Source organism: Panicum virgatum, chromosome 4K (assembly GCF_016808335.1).
Source record: "Panicum virgatum strain AP13 chromosome 4K, P.virgatum_v5, whole genome shotgun sequence".
NCBI classification, from domain to species: domain Eukaryota; kingdom Viridiplantae; phylum Streptophyta; class Magnoliopsida; order Poales; family Poaceae; genus Panicum; species Panicum virgatum.
In genome coordinates this window covers 22132728-22155307 of record NC_053139.1, presented here as the reverse complement: position 1 = coordinate 22155307, position 22580 = coordinate 22132728, and the positions used below count along the sequence as shown (strand labels likewise).

Sequence of the window (22580 nt, the reverse complement as noted above, 5' to 3'; positions counted from 1 at the left end):
GCCTACTGACTCTAAAAACACTCTTGATAGAGAAACAGAATCCAAAATCATTTTTCAAGGAGAATCTTACCATTGCTAGAATCTTTATAGAACAATTGTCTTGAAGTTCGGTTTCATTGAAAAAAAAGTGCAATGTCAAGTCTTGGTACAAACTGATAAGGACGAATGAATATATCAAATACTGACGTTGTTCCAGTTGTATACGACATCTGAAATTTCTTAGATTAACTTGCGTCTTAGGAAATATAGAGGTGGTTCCCTACCAGCAAAGGGGCATGGGATTCTGTTCTTTTCAATTTTGATCCTAAAAAGACTGGATACAAATAAATAAGAGAAGTGGAGAACATCTTGTTACTCCCTTGCTGCATATTTACGGTTTTCTTTGCTTGCTGGAGCTGAAACACAGACTTCACAAAATCTGATACTTGTCTAATGTCACGAAATGGTTAAACTAATTGCATGTTTCTGCAAATTGTTTGTAGGATGAGCATGTCTAAAAGTAATATGTGCACAGTCAACAGTGATGATGTTAATGAATTAGTTGATTCCATGATGAACGAGCTCATGTATTGGCAGTCATTTCGCAACAATGAGAATGATGGAATTAAATGTAGTCTGATCTACAAGGTTCTGCAATGCATTCGTGCAGCTGATCCAAATGCTTATGAGCCGAGTGTCCTCTCTATCGGTCCTTACCATCATGGGATCCCATCATTATTTCCGATGGAGAAAGAAAAGTGGCTTTGTCTTGACTATGTTCTTAAATTGAACTGCAATAGAAGTTTGTATGACTACCTAGCAGTTATTACAAGACTACAGAGCGAAGTAAGATCCTGTTATTCAGAGGATAACATATTGAATAGCCGAATGTTTGTGGAGATGCTGTTGCTTGATAGTTGCTTCATAATTGTATGCCTCAATGGGATTGATGGAGTTAAAATACAAGGTGTTTCTGAAGAATATTCTCATGATCAGCATGTACTGACTGAGATTGGTTTTGGAAAAGGCAAGGAATCATTGGTGGAAGGCATACCTAAACTCTCATGCAGAACCAAAGAGTATATTCCTGTTATGATCGAACAAGAACATCATGTTGATACTCATCAGGATTACAAACACGGTAACAACGTGGAGACATACTATGGCCAGAACCAAGAAAATATAGATATGAGTCAAGAATGGTACAATAGTTCTGCTGTGTATGACCTTTTGTTGTTAGAAAACCAAATTCCATTTTTTGTTGTCGCAAAAATATATGAGCTTCTAGTTGATGGTGAAAGAATTGAACATAGATTGCTTAGTGATAATTTATCAAAATTTGTAGAAGGTATTCTCTTACACTTCCCATTAGCAATTCATGACACTGACAGGCCAAAGGATTTCGACCATTTGCTCCACTTATGCTACATGTACTTTAAGCCTTCTCATGGTGCACGGCACAAGCACCAGCTGAAGAAAAGCATAGGTTACTTCAAAACAATACTATTTTGGGTCTACAAGTTCTTTTGTAGCAATAATGTTGGTTCACAGGAAACTGAGGAGATTCCACTGTCACAAGCATACTCTGAACCTTTGATTTCTGTTAAGGAATTTCAGCGGTGGCGCAGAGCAGAACAATACCATGAAGCGGGAGTTGAATTTAAGGCGAGGGCATTTGACAAACACAACCCTCATTCTCTGTTAGACATAGAATTCATAGATGGAGTACTTCATATCCCATGTTTACCAGTCGATGATAAATCTGCCACTCTTTTTAGGAATCTTATTGCTTTCGAGCAAAGTTGCCCAGCAGTGGGTAATGACTTCGCTTCTTATATACATTTCTTGTGCCACCTTATCAGTGTTCCAGATGATGTTGCGCTACTTTCCAGGAAAGGAGTTATTGTGCACCAACTTGACAATGATGAAGAGGTATCAAATCTGTTTGCCAGACTCTTGGAATATATCGTCTTTGATTTCAGTGGTGAGCACTACCTGAAGTTATTGTGCCAAACTATGGAGGCACATTACCAAAATAGACTGAATAGATGGATTTCATGGTTACGGCACAATCATTTTGGTAACCCTTGGTTAGGGTTTGCTGCTTTAGCATCAATTATAATGGTATTTTGCAGTGTAGGACAAACTATTCTTGCTTTCCTGACTTTCATGAGTATTTGATTATACTAGAATTGTCCACCCCTGACCAAGATATTCCTGCGCCGGATACAACGTGAGAAAAAAAGACCTGCAATTATAGTCCAAATATGTACGATCAATGGGCGCATGAATATGCATGGAAATAAGTACAGCTAACAGAATCGGTATGAAAAGCATAATGCTGGTACTGCTTCATGTGACTATTGCACTTGTTTCTCGCATCAAACTGATCTCCATTGGTCCGGACATGAGCAATCCCCATATCTCCTGGCTTCTTAGAAGTCCTCTGTAACAGTGTTTTAAAATTACTGTATTGTATACATTTTTTTGTGGTGGTACATGTTTTTCAATACTATATTCTCCCGTTTTCCGTTACAAGAACGGGAAACAACTGACCAGAGGTACAAGGACAGAAAGAAAAAGAAAACCAAACATCCTGATGTCGGTGAGTTTACTCCGGTGGTCCTTTCCATAAAAATTACACAAATCTCTCAATGTGAGGAGACAATTAATTTAATTAATTTGTTGTTGGTTATGTTTGGGCAGTCCTACCCATATCCTAATGGAGCACGGCCCATTACTATCCAGATTTGTTTGGGTCGTATCCTAGAATTCATTGGATGCACAGCGTTCTATGCAACAAAAAAAAAGAGCGTTTCACGTATTCTCTTTCGCTCCAATGCCTTCGAGCCGTCACCGTGCCTCGCAATTTGATCTCTGCAATGATCCGCCAGTTTGAACACACCGTGGATCACGGCCAGCGATGCCACACCCTGCCTCTTCCCCCATCCGGTTTTGTCCTTTAGCAGACGCGCATTTCCGTGTGGATGACGGGAGGCAGAACTCCATGGTCCGGCAGAGAACACCGAGAAGAACATGGCCGGCTAAGTTAACCCATTCCCATCCTGATAAGTTGGTCACCCTCCGTGCCCTGATTCATCCCGTGGGGGTGCTACCTCCTCCATGTGAGTGATTTGATTTTTGGGCGGGGTACTAGATCAACTGGGTGGTGGAGCTGGAACTATATCACCATTGATAGATGTGCGATGAATTCACGGTCGAGCTTGCGACCATAAACAAAGAACTGTCAGGAGATAGCCCAGAGTAACTTAAAAAAAATGTCCTAAACAATAAAGCAAGAACATGTTTTTAAGCATAGTGTTGACACAGACTCGCGCCAACACACTCGAATGTGCTAGAACGCGTGAATGATCGTCAAAACGATCAACACCAGCAGTACTCCGGGCGAACCGGTCTAACCGGTTGCGCCGACCGGTCCGACCGGTCGGTTGCAGAGAACCACGTCGAGTCTAGAAACACAAGCTCGGGAGGGACCCGTCGGAGTTTGCGCAGCTAGGGTTGCTCTGAGGTCAGCAGGCCACTCAGAACGCCTTCAAACGCCGTCGAGACGCGAGAAGAACAGAATTAGGGTTTGGAAAAGCTAGGGTTTGAGAGGAACAAAAAGTAGATGTATTTTGTATTGATTCGATTGGGAATACCTCAATCGGTCTTAGCCTTTATATTTATAGGCCGGGGAAGTCGTACCCCTCTCCAAGTCGGTTTGTACAAGAATTTACAAAATACAACGAAGCCTACTCAGATTACAACTGGACAGACTGGTCTGACCGGTAGGCCTCTGTTCTGCCAGAATTGGCTGTCAACATATGCCCCCCTGCTTTTTGGTGAGTTTCACAAGCCAAAAAGCAAGAACTAACCTGATGTACATGTTTTACACAGAGCATACAAGTCTAAAAATAAAACTAAGGGCGATATCTAATATCGACCGTCTTCGTCTTCATGCACTTTGCCATACGCTAGGATAGAATTTCTTCAAGTATCTCCCATTGATAGCTCTTGGTAGACGCTCACCCTGTACCGTCTCCATCATATATGAATTATCGGAGATAACGTTGATAATCTTGTATGGACCCTCCCAACTTGGCGACCACTTGCCAAACTTGTTGCTTTTCATCCCAAGAGGCAAAATTGTCTTCCAAACCAGATCTCCAACCTGAAAAGATTTAAGTTTTACCTTTTTGTTGTAAGCTCTGGCCACTCGAAGCTTGTCTTTCTCAATCTCCTTCAAAGCCTTCAAACGCTTGTCGGTCACCTCATCAATATTATCCATCATCAAATCATGGTAATCAATAGCGGAAAGGTCATTTTGTTTTGCTAATCTATAAGCGTCTAGATTTACCTCAACAGATAAAACGGCCTCTTGACCATACACAAGCTCAAAAGGGGTAACCTTAGTAGCACCATGTCTAGATATACGATGAGCCCATAATGCTTCAGATAACACTTCATACCACCTCCTAGGATTTTCTTCTATCTTCTTCTTGACAAGTTTGATCAATATCTTATTACTAGACTCGGCCTGTCCATTGGCCTGAGCATAGTATGGAGATGAATTGAGCAACTTAATCTTTTAAGATTCGGCAAAGGCACGCACCTCTTTTGATATAAATGAAGAACCTCGATCCGTTGTCAAAGTTTGTGGAATACCGAATCTATGAATAATATGCTCAGTAATAAACTCAATTACCTCCATATGCGTCATATTCTTCAAATGAACCGCTTCGGTCCACTTGGTAAAATAATCCGTAGCAACTAACACGAAGCGATGTCTCTTTGAAGATGGAGGATTAATTTGTCCAATAAAATCCAACCCCCAACCTCAGAATGACCATGTTTTAATAATAGGATGCATCAACGCAGCAGGCACCAATTGCAAGTCACCAAACCGCTGACATTCTTCACACCCTTTATAGTATTTGAAATAATCGGATAGCATGGTGGGCCAATAGAAACCGGCTCTTCTAAGTAACTACTTCATCTTGGGAGCCGATTGATGAGTACCACAAATACCTTCATGAACCTCACCTATAGCAATCCGGGCCTGATCCGAATCTAAACATTTGAGAAGCAAATCTTCGGTAGGTCGACGATAAAGCTCATCATCAATAAAAACATAATTGAAAGGCAAACGCCGAATATTCCTCTCCGCACCGCAACCAAGATCTCTTAAATATGATATAAAAGGGACCCTCCAATCCTGACCTTCGGCCGAGACAATTGAATCATCTTTCTTGGCCGAATCAGAACTGACAGCAGCACAGTCGGTTAGACCGGTCTCTGGACCGGTTAGACCGGTTTCGCAGACCGGTCGGACCGGTTGGTCCAGAACCAGAAACTCGGCTTTTGTTTGCATCGGCTTGCGAATGTTAAAATATTTTTTTCGTAACATTATAGCCAGATGCTTGCTGAGCCAGAGTATTTGCCTTTCCATTCTCTTCCCTCGGAATATGTTTAATAATAAATTCATCGAAGGAAGAAATAATATCAAGGCATTTATCAAGATATTCTTTTAGAGAACCATTATAGCATTGGCATACCTTGGATACTTGCTGCACCACCAGAAAAGAATCTCCAAAGGTTTCAACATGCTTCACACCCATGGATTGCAAGAATTCCAAGCAAAATAGAAGCGCTTCATACTCAACTTGGTTATTTGTGCATTCTTCTTTCAATCGGTTTGAAAATTTAAAAATAGCACCATTCGGAGAAATAAGAACAGCACCAATCCCTTGACCATCATCACAAACCGATCCATCAAAGTACAACTTCCATGGTGTGCAAGTAATATAGCCGACTTCTAGATCATGCTTGTCATTAATCCGATACTCAACAATAAAATCCGCTACAATTTGGCCTCTCGTAGATTTTAAAGGTTCACAAGCCAAATCATATTCAACCAAAGCATAAGCCCACTTGCCGATTCGACCACTCAAAATCGGCTTTTGTGACATATGTTTGATCACATCGGTTTGACATACTACTATGCAAGTACTAGATAGTAGGTAATGTCTCAATTTGGTACAAGCATAATAAAGAGACAAACATAACTTCTCAATAAATGTATACCTTGTCTCCGCATCAATAAGTCGTCGGCTCAAGTATGTAATGATGTACTCCTTCCCTTCGGTTTCCTGAGTCAAAACAGCCCCCATGACTTTGTCTTCAGCAGCCACATAAAATTTGAAAGGTACTCCTCTCCTAGGCGCCTTGAGCACAGGTGGTGAAGACTAATAAATCTTGATCTTCTCAAACGCTTCTTGCTGTTTTAACCCCCAAGTAAATTCGGTCTCATCTTTTAACCGAAGAATAGGAGTAAAAGCATCGATCTTCCCGGACAAGTTAGATATAAACCTTCTCAAGAAATTTACCTTGCCCAAGAACTTCTGTAAATCCTTCTTGCATGTAGGGGCCTCAACCTTCTTCATGGCTTCAATTCTCTTAGGATCAATCTCTATTCCCTTCTCATGAATAATGAAGCTAAGAAACTTTCCAGCCGATATACCAAAAGCATATTTGAGTGGATTCATCTCCAAACCATACCGGCGCATCCTCTCAAGAGCAAGTCTCAAATTGGCTAAATGATGATCCAAACCGGCCAATATAATTACAATATCATCAATGTACACTTCCAAGATGACACCAAGCAAATCATGGAAGATTAAATTCATAGCTCTTTGATAAATAGAACCCGCATTTTTCAAACCAAAAGTCACAACAACCCACTCAAACAAGCCAACAAATCCTGGATATCTAAAGGCCGTTTAAGATATATCTTCTTCGGCCATAAATATTTGATTGTAACCGGCATTACCATCAAGAAAAGTAATGACACGATGTCCGGAAGCCTCATTAATCAACATATCGGCTATGGGCATATGATATTTATCCTTGGGAGTAGCTTTATTAAGATCTCTAAAATCAATGCACACTCTAATTTTTCCTGAATCCTTTTTCTCAACGGGCACAATATTAGAGATCCAATCGGCATAACGACAAGACCGAATAAATCCAGCATCAAGTAAACGATTAATTTCAGCTTTGATTCGGTCATAAATAATAGGATTAAAACACCTAACTGGTTGCTTATAAGGTCTAAAACTGGCTTTGATTGGTAAACGATGCTCAACAAGATCACGACGTAAACTAGGCATTTCATGATACTCCCAAGCAAAGCAATCAACATATTCTTTCAATAAATTAACTAAATCGGCTTTATATTCAGCCGATAAAATTTTGTTTACAAAAGTCAGCCTAGGAATAGTTCCATCCATAATGCCCAACTTATCTGGATCATCAGAGTCTTCAATGGCTTCACACATATCGTTCGTACGCGCCCGATATTGATCTAGCCTTTGTTGCAGCCACTCTGTGCTAGACCGGTCTGACTGGTCGGGGGGTCCGGTCTGACCAATCGGCTCTGTATGCCGAACGGGACTGAACTGGTCTGACCGGTCGGCACAAGCGGTCGGACCGGTCGCTTCTGGAGCTTCTGTTGTACTCATCTGATTTACATTAAATGATTTAGCCGATTATCCAATGGCTTTAGTACAGCAGAAATAAAACCATCCTTAGTGCAACTGATCAAATCATAATCGGACAGATCCATGCCTGATAGACACTTGACGTTGTCGTGTGCACTAATAGAATCGGAATCGGCCAAAGCAACAAAACATGAAGTGTCTCCATGGACCACTTCAACCTCATCGCCGATCCACTGAATAAGAAACTGATGCAAGGTAGAAGGAACGCACTGATTTGCATGAATCCAATCCCTCCCAAGAATCAAATTGTAGTTACCTTGCACCTCCGAGACGAAGAAAGCTGTAGCAAGTGTCTTGCTCCCAATGGTGAGCTCCATGGAAGCAACTCCTTTGGCACTAATGGGCTCGTTCCCGCCAACGCCACTGACCATCATGTTCGTCTTGATCAAGTCTTTGTCTTGGCCACCGAGCTTCTTGTACAACGAGTAAGACATAAGATTTACAATGGCCCCACCATCCACTAACATGCGAGTCACCGGCTTCCCGTTGATGTGTCCCCTCATGTAAAGAGCCTTCAGATGGTTGTCCTTCTCACTTGGCTTCTGGAACACAGCTTCACGGGGCCCAAACTGAAGATGAGCCATGTCTTCCTCCGGAACCACGAAATAGTATGAAGACAAATGCACCACGTTGACTTCCAAGTTGGTACGCTCCGGAGACGCTTCATAATCCACCAATTCCTCGTCTTCTGATGCTATAGGAACTGCTGGGGCTTCATCAACAGAAGGAACCGAAACGGGTGGCGCTGATTCGGCTGTTGACTCTGCACTGGGTTCGACCGATCTGACCGATTGGTCAGAGCGGTCTGACCAGTCCGTCTGACCGGTCGGACCGGTCAACTGCAGCGGTTCGACCGGTCTGTCTAACTGATCAGCTGCCTTGATCTTCCAAACTTTGCCTTGAGGGAACATGTGCCTATATCGTTTGAAGTCCTCATCCCTCAGCTTCTCTTCTTCCTGCTCCCTCTTTTCTTTGTTGCGAAGGCACTGCAGCTTCCTTTTCTATGTGTGAGTCAAGCCTGATGGACACCACCTAGGCTGATGGTACTTGTCTGCTGCGCTCTTGCTGCTATCGGCCTCATGATCATTAGCCATGACCGGCTTTTGTGAAGGAACATCAACCGACTTGTCTATGTCCATCGGCTTTTTACCCGTATCCTTTATGGGTACCTTGATTTCACCGATTTGAATAGCATCGGTTTTTGACTTCTCTGGATCAACAACAAGCTTCTGTTCCTCCTTCTCCTTGACGCGATACTCGAACCTTAGAATAGGAACTTGGCCTGGCCTCTGATGAGACCGGTCTGACCGGTCGGTGGCGACCGGTCTGACTGGTGCAGCATGCTGCACTGGACCAGATTGGCGTAGTCCCAATCGGTCACGCACGGGTACTCTGGAGCCTACCCCTTGATAATGTGGAGTATATGGCATAGGGAAACACTGCATCCAAATCCCCTCATGCTCCCATGCCGGATTTGTAGCAATTGATGACGACGGCACCCATGGCATGGTGGCATACATCTTCTGGGGAGGATACAACTTGACCACATCACCTCTGCGCCTGCTGGATTCCCTCCTTGGGGATACTGGACGATCTTGGTGCGGTGGCGATCGCGGTCTCTTTTTAAGCGGCCGATCTTTTTGAATGGCCTTTGTGTACTTGTTCAGCAATTGGTTGAAGGTAGGCTTCTGATTAGCAGCTCTTCCATGCACCTTCACCTCGTTGGTCTTCCAAGTACCCACTTCCGGACGCTTCGGCTTGAAAGTCCGGGGACGGTCACCAGACCGGTCTGACCGGTTGGACCGGTCTGAACGGTCGGAGACATCGGTCTGACCGGTCGCGCCTGAGCAGCAGACCAATTTTCTGTTGGAGAGCTTCCTTGCCCCCGAGCCTTGAGTTTCTGATGATGATTTTCAAAGTATCCCTGCCATCATCAGTCTTCTCTTTGATAACTTCCCAGGGATTTTGTCATTTGTATTCATCGGTCTTGGATCACCGATGACAACATTCTTCCCCTCAGCTCCTTCGGCTTGTTCCGGCCGAATGAGCACCTTTGGATTGTTCAATTCCAGCGTATGAATAGGGAAAGGAGCCTTATCAATTTGCATCTCAGAAAGTACCAATCGTTCTTCATTAATGGCCGATTGTACCTATCGATGGAAAACATTACAATCATTAGTAGCATGAGATGTAGAGTTATGCCACTTACAATATGCATGTCTTTTAAGCTCATTGGGAGATGGAATAGCATGTGACAATCGGATGTTACCATTCTTAAGTAATTCATCAAAAATCCGATCACATTTAGAAACATCAAACGTAAATTTCAGCTCCTCTTGCCGATTCTTGTGAATCGGCTTAAGAGACGGAACTGAACCGGGTTTGGCCTTTGATGGCCAAACAAACTCAGCGGCATACACCTCTTTACTCTCATTGTCCGTACTTTCCGAATCATGATCAAGGATATGAGTATTGGACCGATGAGGCTTAAAGGTGTCTTTGGCATTTTTAAGTTTAAACTCTAAACCCATGACTTTGACTTGCAAGAAATTCACTGTATGATATTCAAAGCCCTCGAGTTTTCTTTCAAATAAGAACATAAACCATTAAATGCCAAATCCGCCAAATCTTTTTCGGAAATCGTCAAACTAAAACACCGATTTTTAATTTCTTTAAATCTTTTGAAATAATCCGAAGCAGGCTCATCACGGCCTTGCTTAATCGATGTTAAGTCCAACAATTTCACTTCAGTTTCCCCACTAAAGAAGTGATCATGAAATTTATGCTCCAACTGAGCCCAATTGCGAATAGAATTAGCAGCAAGCGAGGAAAACCAAGAAAAAGCCCTTCTAGTCAAAGATAAAGAAAATAAACGCACACACAAAGCATCATTGAAACCGGCTTCCCCCAACTGCAAGACATAGACTAACGTGTTCCCAAGTTGTACAAGAATCATCACCATTAAATTTAGTGAACTCAGGAATACGCCAACCAGCAGGAAAAGGAACAAAATCAAACTCGGCAGGATAAGGTTTTTGATACAAATGCATAGTACCCATGTCCACCTCGAGCTTACTCTTAATTGCATTAGCCAAATCTTCTTTGAACTTAAGGAGATCGGCTTGATAGTGCTGGCTGGTATAAAACTCAGAAAATCGACGATGTGCATTGGATTTCCTTGTGTCATCATCTGTGATGTATTTGGGATCGGTCCTTGGTTAGGCCCAGATCATTGCGACCCTCCTGCTACAGTAGTAGTACGAGGTGTTGTATAGAGCGACAACTCATTAGTTCGGCTAGGGACAGCCGAACCTGGAATTGTCTCAAGAGGCACCGGCGACAGTACTAAGTAACCGGTCCGACTGGTCAGAATCGCGCCAACACACTCGAATGCGCTAGAATGCGCGAACAATCATCAAAATGATCAACACTAGCAGTACTCTGGGCGAACCGATCTGACCGGTTGCGCCAACCGGTCCGACCGGTTGGGTGCAGAGAACCACGTCGAGTCTAGAAACACAAGCTCGGGAGGGACCCCGTCGGAGCTTGTGCAGCTAGCGTTGCTCTAAAGTCGGCAGGCCACACAGAATGCCTTCAAACACCATCGAGACGCGAGAAGAACAGAATTAGGGTTTGGAAAAGCTAGGGTTTGAGAGGAACAAAAAGTAGATATATTTTGTATTGATTCGATTGGGAATACCTCAATCGGCCTTAGCCTTTATATTTATAGGCCGGGGAGGTCGTACCCCTCTCCAAGTCGGTTTGTACAAGAATTTACCAAATAAAATGAAGGCTACTCGGATTACAACTGGACAGACCGGTCTGACCGGTCAGCTCGACCAGACCGGTCGGCCTCTGTTCTGCCAGAATTGGCTATCAACACATATACCGGTCAGACCGGTCGGCCTCTGTTCTGCCAGAATTGGCTGCCAACACATAGTATGCACCTTTGGATATTCTTGTTCTTAACTATTTCAAGCGACGATTAAGAAGAACAGGTGACATATGAAGCCGAAGAACATGAGGACTGCATCAGCTGTACATTTTGATGCTCCTTGGAGTGGAACACACTTGAAAAGGAGACCACTACATTGCACACATGACTTTCACAAAAAAGTCCAAGTGTGGGGAAAATTTGCTGAGCGTCTCGCTGCATGTTCCAGCCATCCAAAGGTGTAACCTTGTTTCAAGGTGTCAACCTTAGCTTGCTTGAAAATTAAAGAGAGAAAAAAAACAAGGAGAAAGATTAAAAAATGAATGAAAAAAGGGGAATATATATATATATATATATAAATATAGAAAAGAGAGAGAATGGAAGAAGGAAAGAGTGAGAGAGAGAGAGAGTCGGCAATCGTTACATAAAACTTCATCCGGTCCTGGCTCCACACAGTTTCACTCAATGTAGCTGATGCAGACAAACGATCAAGTGGCTCCTCTTTCTTTCCAAGTCTTTGCTGCTTCACTCAGATCGACACTTACTCACATGCACAGAAGTACCTTTCATCTCTAATCATAGAGCATTATGCCAACAGATCGGGCTTGCAAGGAACATCGTTCAAACGAACGAGACAAAGAGTATCACACGCCATCACTGTAACAATTCCGAGACATCCATCTGGTGGTAAGTATACTCCAGTAAGCAAAGGTATGGTTTGCCAATCCTTCACTCATGCTTATCTCAATATGAAGATAGCTTGATCATTTTGCATGCTTCCTTTTTCTATGCTTGTTCTGCTTGGGTTTGAGTGTATGGTCGATGTACATTCAAAGGCTCTTTAAATTAAGCATGGTGCTTAGGTTAAAAAATCTTCTTTAATCAAATTAGACAAGGTGTCGAGTTTGATTAATAATCCCTCAGAATTAATACAATCATAGAGTCTGGATGCATATCTTTTGTGGACTAACCCTTACAGAAAAATTTCAAAAAAAAATGGGTAAGTCCTCAAGCTTTTTTCACATTGGAGATAAATCAGGGCCCGAGATACACTTCAGCAAAATTTGCACAACATACAAAGAAGGCGGAAATGAGCTTTCAAAGGTTCAATGTGAGTACATTGCTAAAATGCCCTTTTGTTTGTGATGTGTACAGTTTTATCTCGACCTTATCTAAGTATGCTGAAATAATAAAAACTTGGTGAACAATAAATATAAAAAAACATCTTTGTTAAAGAAAAATAAGAATCTCTCTCGGAAAAATGATGAAATAAAATGATGGCAAGCATTTTGGGATCATTGCTCATTACATATTTGAATCTAGTAAACTTTGAAAATGCATAGAAAGTCATGGAAAAATAAAAAAAATACAAATTCAAATGTTCTGGAATCTTTGCAACGAAATCTACAAGTTTTGTTACATGCAAATCTTCAGTTTCTGCCAACAATTTAATCATGGAAAAAGATTAGATTAAATAGGATATATTTGTTCTAGGAGTTTTGTTCAGTAGCTATGCTTGATTGTTGGCTAGATGGTTCCCAGTACTGTTAGTAGCCTCTGATAAAAATTTGAACTCTGTTGGAACTCATTTACTTGCTCAAAGAACCAAGATTCCTAGATCTACTAGCTTTGTTCATATATTATTGCTGGCAGAAATAAGAATGGTTTAGCTCTGAACCTTTTTCTGTGCATATTTGTCACTGAATCTTTACTGTTGTGCAAGTTTGAGAATTTTTGGATCTGATTTACTATATATTGCATTTATTACTTGTTATATGGGCTTATTTCATGATAAATAGTTCTGTGCTTAGAAAAATCTAAATTTATTTACAAAACTCTGTTTTAGTCATATGCTCATGCCTGTACAGTTTGGACCCCATTGGACTAGTAGATCTGTAGATATAAATCATGCTTGCTTTGCGATGACTAATTTTGTTATTTTCATTCTGGATGAAATAGTTCATGTATAACCATGATTTTTGATTCCGTGCTTATTCAGTTTGATTACATTCTTTATAAAAAGTTTGGCATGCTATTCTGATCATTTTATTTTTCAAATCTTTATTTAAGCTCATGCAAAGTTTAATTCACAAGTAAATGTATTACTGGTTTTAATGCTTGATAATTTTAGTGATGCATGTTTAGACATAATTTAAGGTCTGGTAAAAATTTGAGGTTTAGAACCTTTATAGAACTCCCTGCAGAGATTAAGTTTGATAATGGCATGTTAACCTTGTCAATTTTAGATCTCCTGTTTAATGCATAGATTAATTCTAGAAAAATTACAGTGAGTATGTCATGTCTAATTGTTGTTGTACAATTTTTAGCTCCAGAATCCATACCTAGCAATCTGTACAAATTCATGAATTTTCTAGCATGATTTCAGTAGATGAATTTTCATTCTTAGATGCCTTGTTGTTAAAAGCTGAAATTTTCACAGTAAATCCTATAGTATCGGATTTGCTAGATGTAAATTTTTTAGTACCAGTTCATGTCCATCTTTTCTATTATTAAATTTCATACATATCCTTATGTTTCAAGCCTAGAAATCAAACACCCCAACACCTCTCATTTATGAAGTAAAGTAAATATAAGTGCTACTCCATAAACGACTGCCCATGAAAGTGAGTTGAAAAGATCATCACTAAATTAACATTTTTGTTGGACTACAACTTTATTGTGAAGGAAAGAACGTTCATATTATGTCATAACGCATAAATCTTTGCATCCATATAGAAACGGTTAATCTTGCTTACGGTGATTACGAGATAATTCCCGCAATTGGTATCACTCCAGAGAGTGCTGTTGTTAATTGTGCTAACTTGATTCAAGACCTGGGCCAAGCCCCAGAAGAGCCATAGGCTTTCAGTGCCCAAGAAGGCAAGCCCCGGTGCATAATCGCATTATTTTTCCGCGTTATTTACATCTAACTATTCGTATATGTTGTAATAATTTTATTTGCGCATTCACGTTCTTAGGTGTTGCTCGAAACAATAGATGTGTGTCCCTAGGTACCTATGTTTGTTATCCGGATCTTTTTCTCGACTAGTTGCCCCACTAACTAGGTATGGTAGAAGTCGAGAGGTTTCTTGCCTTTCACGTGATTATAGGAGTTGACTGACTTTACTTCTGCTGGAATATAAGGACAACGGGATGGGTTGTGTAGTTGTGATACTCCGTCGGTGTAGTTGAAATTGGCTAAGGTCGCAGTGTGTGGCACATTTTGTTAAGCTTTTGAACGTACTAGCCACATGCCGAGAAATATGGTAATTAGTAAGCTTAAGTACCTGATTGGAACGGGTAATGGAACGACCTTGCACCATCTTTGTAGAAGTAGGGTTTATTTTTGTCGCGACTACGGGTGCAGGGTGGTCGGACACTGTAGTCGGGGAGGGTGCCCCGAATCCACGCACCAGAAAGAAAGGGGAAAAGTCACGAGGTTGAAAGCGTCGTCGATCCCCATGCGTCTGCGTTAGGTTCCCCTGGTCAGGTTGAAATTCGATTCGGAATCGTCCGCCTCTCACAGCATGAGACTGGTTAACAATTTCTATCATATAGAGTGATGTCTCGTATGGGCTTTATCATGGCGCCACATGTTTCGGTAGTTGTCATTTTACTCGTTCTGCTGCAATAATGAGACTTGAATAATTTGTGTAGTATAAGACTCTCCATAGTACTTCGCTACTTTTAGAACTTGGTTTGTAATAAATTTAATTTGCCGCTGTAACTCTGATGATGTATGAGATAATCTGTGTTGTAATCTCTGGGCTCACTTGTGTGAGTGTTGTTTGCGCGATCCTGGAAAGCGTGGCTTTAATCGAGGCTTCACTCGAGGAACTACCGGTGAGTGCCATCTTGGGTCAGAGTTGCCTAGCAATAAAGATCAGAGCCCCCGGGCCCAGTTATTTTGGGTGGTTCCGCCACAGCTGGCATCAGAGCTCGCAGACAGCGTACCAAAGATGGCAGCCTTTCTTTTCTAATAACAAACCATAAAACTTGACTTCAAAGCTATTAAAGTTTGTGAAAATGTCTAGGACCTCCAAGGACAAGTCTAGAACGTAAAGCCTTAGGGGATCTTATGAGTATAATCAAGTGGCTTATAATGTATGGCTAACTTCAAGCACATTACTTTTTAGTATTTAAAATTCGGCATTTAAATTCTGTACAGACACGTCGCCGCGGAGGTATGCTTGCTCAATTAGCTGAGGGAGTCTGACCTTCCCGTTAGTGATGCGAGCCGAACGCTAGAGCTCAAGCAGTGGCCTACTTGAGCCGCTGCCCCTTTACCAACCAATGGTTAAATATATGGGGAGTAATGGTCCGAAAGTTGGAATTCCATTCCCCTTCTACGTCGGTACACGGTCAATACGTTATCTCAATGACATATGCTTAATGTGGTCCATACGACGGTAATTGTATGGATGTCGGTTCTATAGTGATCGGTAATGTATGGGAACACTTTCGTGAGTGCTGGCACGGAAGGTTCATTTTATATACTGTCAATTTTCTCCAAGTATGCTAACTCGAAACTGAAACAGAGGATAGTTAGCTATATCGAGTAGTTATATGGCGAGAGACGTATTATGTATGCCACCGAAACTAACTGCATAAGACCAATATTACTTGGCAAATCTTTTCTTTGGTGAGGACGATTAGGATCTGCATTCATCCCTAAATCTTGTGACATCCCGGTCCAGGGCTTAATAGGATTGATAGAATACACATGTCAACAAGTTGCAACTTCTTTTCCGGAAGCCGGTCTCCAAAAAACTCCGAGGTTAAGCGTGCTTGGCCTGGAGCAATTTAGGGATGGGTGACTGACCGGGAAGTTATTCCCGGGTGCGCACGAGTGAGGACAAAGTGCGCAGAAAAGACTTGTGTTGGTCTGTGAGGGTAGTCTATGTCCTATAAAGCTGCCAGATATAAGCGGGCCCGACCTCGAGGAGGCGGGACGTTACATTGTAACACCCCAGGTGTTAATTACTTGTAATTAGGATTAATCATGTGTTTAACATCATCATTAGCATTAATCGTGCATGCATAAAAATTGTTTGATTAAATATTGCTAGCACTTTAACACATGAAATGATGACTATTTTTCAAATCCAATGAAACATGTTTTAAAAATAATTTTTAAATTCTTGCTCAAATAAACTTTTGCCTAAAACCAAACTTGTAGAGTTTGGAGTGGTAAAAAAAACTTTCGTGTTTATGGTTTTTTTAAGTTCAGCACAAAATTTGAAGAAAACTTTTAATTTTTGCTTTGAATAGGACATTAATGCTTTGGTTTCAAAATTTCAAATTTTAAACCATGATCTAATTTTCAAATGAATTTGTGCCTGAAACGAAAGTTGTAGTATTTGAAGTTTTGAACAACTTTCGTATTCAAAAGTTTTTCGTTTGACCTCGGGAGCAAGGAGAAAAACTGAATTTATAACTGGACTTTGAATTTTGATCTAATTACGGTTTTGCCACTGTCTCTATTCCCAGTCTCCTTCCTATCTCGCCGACGCCGTGACGGCATCATACGCCGGCGTCGACACCCGGCCATCCCAAGCGTCGTGCCCCGACCAATCCGGCCTCGCGCGCCCACAGGTTTGCCAAAACCCCTCCCCTGTAGCCGCTCCCGTGCACGACACGCACCCCGCCGCTGCTTTGCTCGACACGCCGCGGACGCCGTCGCCGTCTCGACGTCGGGGCAGTCACGCCGCACCGTTGAAACCGTCACCTCTTAAGTCGTCGTCCGTCGAAGCCAACTTCGATTTTTCCTCTCCACTCTCGCCCTCTCCCTGAACTGGGCACAGCTCGCACGCCTTGGCCGACCGAGCGCCGCTCCACCCTACGCCGTGCGCCACTCGCCGTCGTGCCTATGCCGCCGCCCCTGCCTCCACGCTGACCCGCCTCTCCACCCTCCCTCGGCTCGAATCGAGCTCCTGAACGGAACCCCCTCGTTCCCCTGAATCTCCCAAGCCGACCTCCCCATCCTCAGCCCGACCGGAGCGCCGCCGCTGTCACCTCCATGGCCGCCGCCGCCCATGCTTCCATGTAGGCCCTCCTTCACCCCTCCTCGCACTAAACCGACCACACCAGCAGCTCCCCCTTGTCGCCTTGATCCTCACCGGCCAAGCCCTGCCGCCTCCCCCTCGCCGGAGTGTCGCCGCCGCGGCACAGGGCCGCCGCCGGCGTCCGTGGCCAGCCTGCCACAGACCACCTCTGGCCCAACTGAGACCACCAGTATGTGCGCACGAGTCCCCTCTTACTCCTCCCCCACCTGGCCCTCGCCGCCGGTGAGCGAGCTCGCCGGAATCCGGCCGACAAGTGCCGCCCCTCCCCTATTTTTCGCGACTAGGGACCCAGGTAGCAATAGGGACAATTCCAGGGGGTTTTCTGCGAAGTCTGTGACTCAGATGAATAGTGTCGCGCTGGACCTTTTTGAAATATTAGCTACAAACTTTGGAAAATCATAGTAAATCATAGCAAAATCAGAAAAATACAAACTAAAATTTGTTTGGATTCCTTGTTCTAAGATCTACAACTTTCCTTACAGGTTGATCTTCAGTTTCTAAATAGTTTTTGCTCTAGTTTAAATGTTAGTTTAAGTGGTTGAAAGCTTTGAAAATGCATAGTAAATAGTAGAAAAAGGGTAAAATATAAAACCAGTTGGGTTAGTTTTGTTTTGTCATGTAGAACTTAGAAAAAAATATTTAACCTGCTATTTGTTTAATGTTTCTATGACGTATTGATTAATCATGGTTAATGCTTGTTTTAGCTTGTGTATTTAATATCTACAGTTCTGAATGCTCAAAAATTATGAAATTTATGCAGTAGCTTACTCTTTACATGTCTAGTTCACTGTAAAAATTTCATGTCCAAAAGCTATGCACATGTGTGTAAATCTATTTTTGTTCAGTTTGTCCTGTTGAGGCTAAAATAAATGCTTCCGGTTATCAATAATTATTGGTAAATTTTTGTTGCATGCTTTATTGATACCTTGACCTTCTGGTAAAATTTTGCTACCATGTTATTGCTGCAAGTTATGTTTTCTCCTTTGTTTAGTTCCTAGCTAGAGCTTTTCCTTCCAATGGTTGCTAGTTAATGCTTCTCTGCATGTTTAAATGCAGCAGCTAACTTCTTGTTCATGTGTGAATAATGTTAACCCTGTTAGGACCAGTTGTTATTTACCTTGCCTATGCTTAGTCTCTCTAAATAGGTTAGTGATACTTCTTGTAGGAAACACTTCCAGCTAAAATAAATTGAACCTGAATTCTCTTATTGCAGCACCAACCTCTTTTGCCTTTTGAGTTTGTTTGTTGTGTTTACTCGATAAATGATTGCCCAGTCATGTCTTTCCTTTAATTGCATTGCATTTGCATCGTTGCATATCATCTAGGTACGCTAAATGTGCGACACGTGGAACCGGAGGGCAATGTTGAAGCCGAGCCAGAAGATGGTGCACGGGTGGACCAATCCAGAAGACGGAAGGACCGACTGGAGTGCATGCTTGGACTGGGATGATGTCAAGCCGGTGCAAGACTACAAGCTAACTAACTGACTTTGTGTCAAACCCAGGCAAGCCCCGGTGCATAACCCTTAATTTCAGTATTCAATATTTGTTATATAATTATTGTGCATTTAAGTTTCTAGGAGTTGATTGGAACCTTAGATGCATGATCCCTAGGTTTCCTCAGTCACTCTACTAGTATACAGGTCGTTAGTACTGCAATGCTTAATTAGGATTCGGTAGAAATCGAGTGATTCCTGTCACTCGCGAGATATAGGTCTTGTTACTTATGGAAAAGTTACTGGAGAATGAAGCATTGAGAAAAGAAAGGGAAAATGGAGACCAGGCGGAGGAAGTTGGTTTTGGGCATGGAATGAATGGAAAGTGAGCCTCCGCCTGTGTCGATTGAGGACCGTACCGTTGTTGGCCATGCTGACCAAGTTTGAACAGTACTAACCACATACCGGAAGTAGGAGGTAGTCGAAACCGGTAAGCTCAGTACCATATGTGCACCTGTAGGCGGACTTGATACTGTCTTCACTAGTGAAGCTAGTATACAAACTCATGGCTGACCCTTCGTTGGTATCGGTGGGGCTAGCAGTCCCGGGTCGCAGGGCAGTTCGGCTATTCAGTGTGCATATGTGAAGGGTTGCCATGTAGGGTCCGACGGGGCCTATATGTGACATGTGTGTTAGGTCCACCTTGCAAGGTTAAATCGGATCGATTCGCCATCTCTCTTGGTTAAGAGAACCTTGGTCACTTCGTCACATCGTAGTAAAAAAAATGGAATGAGATTGAACTGAGAATGTTTGTTTGTGGTACTCTGTAAAGATTAATGTGATCAACCTTGCTTGCTTTAGATGTCAGGCAAATCTAATTAGTACTTGATAAACTTAAATTGAGCTAAAATATTGAAAGTAAGGATACAGTATTAGTAGTTTTTCAGCAAAACAAACTCCAGAGCCAAAAAGCTTTGCATGTCTAGATAGTGGGCTAAGTATACCCGTGTCAGGTAAGTCTTGCTGAGTATTAGTATACTCAGGGTTTGTTGTTACCCTATTTTCAGGTAGCTGCTGCTGGTTGGAACTAACCAGGGTTCACATTAGTGGGCTCGATGTGACATCCTCACGTCTTCGTAGTATCGTGATTTTTTGAATCAAACTTCTATTTAATTTCCGCTGTTTTTTTGAACTCTGATATTTTACATAAACTCATTTTGTTAAGCTCTATTTTGTAATTTAAACTTAAGAAACTTCTGTTTGCATGTAATCATCTGTGCTCGCCTTCGGGGTGAGACTTCCGGTGTTTTCGATCCTTAACCCAGCAGACTGCCGGATTACACCGTTTTAAGTGCGCGGTGGCTTGATTAATACTTAAAATGATAGTTAGCGCACTTAAGTCGGTTTAATTTAGGCGGTGCTGCTACAACTCCCCCTTAGGAGACCGACGTCCTTGTCGGTCAATCCTAAGCCAGGAACGTCCTCTCTTGGCCACGTCCCGTACGTCTAGTGCCAACGGCCCATGTGCCACGTCCGTGCGTCCATGCCAACGGTCCCTGTGCCACGTCCGTGCGTCCAGTGGAAACGGCGCATCCCAGATGCCCGCGCACTGACCCGCCACGCGCCCGTCCACATGCCGATAGCATCTGCGCCCCCACGCGCCCGTGCTCATGCCCGCGCACAAACGCCCGTACGTGCCCGTGAAACCGCGAGAGTCAGCTCTGATACCATTCTGTAACGTCCCGCCTCCCCGAGGTCGGGCCTGCTTATATCTGGCAGCTTTATAGGACATATACTACCCTCACAGACCAACACAAGTCTTTTCTGCGCACTTTGTCCTCACTCATGCGCACCCGGGAATAACTTCCCGGTCGGTCACCCATCCCTAAATTGCTCCGGGCCAAGCACGCTTAACCTCGAAGTTTTTGGAGACCGGCTTCCGAAAAAGAAGTTGCAACTTGTTGACATGAGTATTCTATCAATCCTATTAAGCCTTGGACTGGGATGTCACAAATCTTTCCGCAAAGAAACGTTTAAAAGAAACCGCAATCGAAAAGGTTAAAAAAAATCTATCCCTAAGGATCATCTAGAGAATCTGTGAAAGCTGAAAACTCTGGATTCCTCAAATTTTAAAAATATGAAAAACACCTCAAATCAAGATTGGGCAGTGAGACGAAATGTAGTCACATAAAAATCCCTTCTGCTGTAAAAAATTGTGAATTTTTGGAATTCCCTACCTTAGTGTTTTCGAATTTTGAGTAACACCCTGCAAATTTGTTAAGTTGGAGCAGTCTGTCTAAACGAAATTTTTCGACCACCTTAAGTTGTTTATTTGAAAAATCGTTCAACACAAAAGTTGTAGGGAACTTAACGAAGAAGTTACTGTAAAATTTTGAATTATATTGGTCAAGTGTTTTGGTAGCTATGGTCAAATTACTTGCTCTCTGGACAACCTATTTTCTGGTTTGACATCACTTCAAAACCTTGAGGATTTCACCTTGTTTGGATCTGATCTGGACATAGGGTTGACTAGATAATGTGATCATTATTATCTTAGGCATCTTCCTTAAACTTTTGAGAATTTTTGGTGCATGTTATCCATCGAGTTGGTTAATTCTTCTAACTGTTCAAAATCAGCCTATTCTTCTATTGACTGTCAGTTGATCCGTCTGTCTTTGTTGGGGCAGATGGACGAGCTGTTGGTGATCGACGAGCACGGACACGTGCACTGGGCGTGTTTGCACTGGGACGACTTCCTCGCCGTCTTTGGGAGCTGTTGAGTGCAGTCGGGTACCCCCAGCCGCCGCTCTACGAGGGCCACGACTTCGTGGAGAGCGGACTGCGCCGTTGTAGTGTCACGATAGTGATTCCGCAGCACGCACTCAACAGGTGGGAGCCGATCGTGACCCAGGTGATCGGCCTCCGCCTGTTGGACACTTGGCAGACTACCGCCAAGAGAGCTTTGATCACCTTCTGCTCTCAGCACCCATTGGAGATACTCTTGTCTGCGTTTGGGTTGTTCCCCGCTCACGACCCGACCGACCCTTTGTGGCGCGACAGGATGGCCACGTGGCCACAGTTGCGACCCTCGATCCCGTCAGTGCACTGCCGATGGCAGCTGAGTGCTTGAATGCACTGTACCGTCTTCAGATCTTCCTTAGTCAGGCCACAGCTCAGCTTGTTGACCAGGCTCAGGCTTTGCACCTGACTGTCCAGCTGAGGGACGAGCAGCTATGTGAGGCTAGCGACGAGCTCGAGAGCAGGGGCGCTCTGATCGCCTAGCTCCAGGGTTAGGTTCAGGAGCTACAGGACACCGTGATGGACCGGGATGCCACACTCCAGTTCCTCAAGGACCAGCTTCATGACCTTCAGTTAGACCTTGACGACGCTCAGGGGCAGCTTCACTTGCAGTAGCACGGCAGGACGCTCTTCACGCTCCACCCGATGAAATGTAAGTGGACGGAGAGGTCGATCCCCAGGAGGTACAGGGAGTCTCTGAGTTAGACTTTGAGGAGAAGGCACCACAGCTCGCGCAGGACGAGACCCACTCTCCTGCAGCAAGTGAGGTGTCGGTCAACATGTAGACTCGGGACACTGCTCATGACTTT

General features: G+C 43.1%; 1 protein-coding gene across 1 annotated transcript; it reads left to right on the top strand.

Moving 5' to 3' along the window:
• Nucleotides 1-489: 489 nt before the first annotated feature.
• LOC120702017 lies at nt 490-22254 on the top strand. Its single transcript, XM_039985795.1, has 4 exons — nt 490-1679; nt 1842-1963; nt 21660-21883; nt 22123-22254. The coding sequence occupies exons 1-4, from the start codon at nt 490-492 to the stop codon at nt 22252-22254; spliced, it is 1668 nt and encodes a 555-aa protein (XP_039841729.1).
• Nucleotides 22255-22580: the final 326 nt, after the last annotated feature.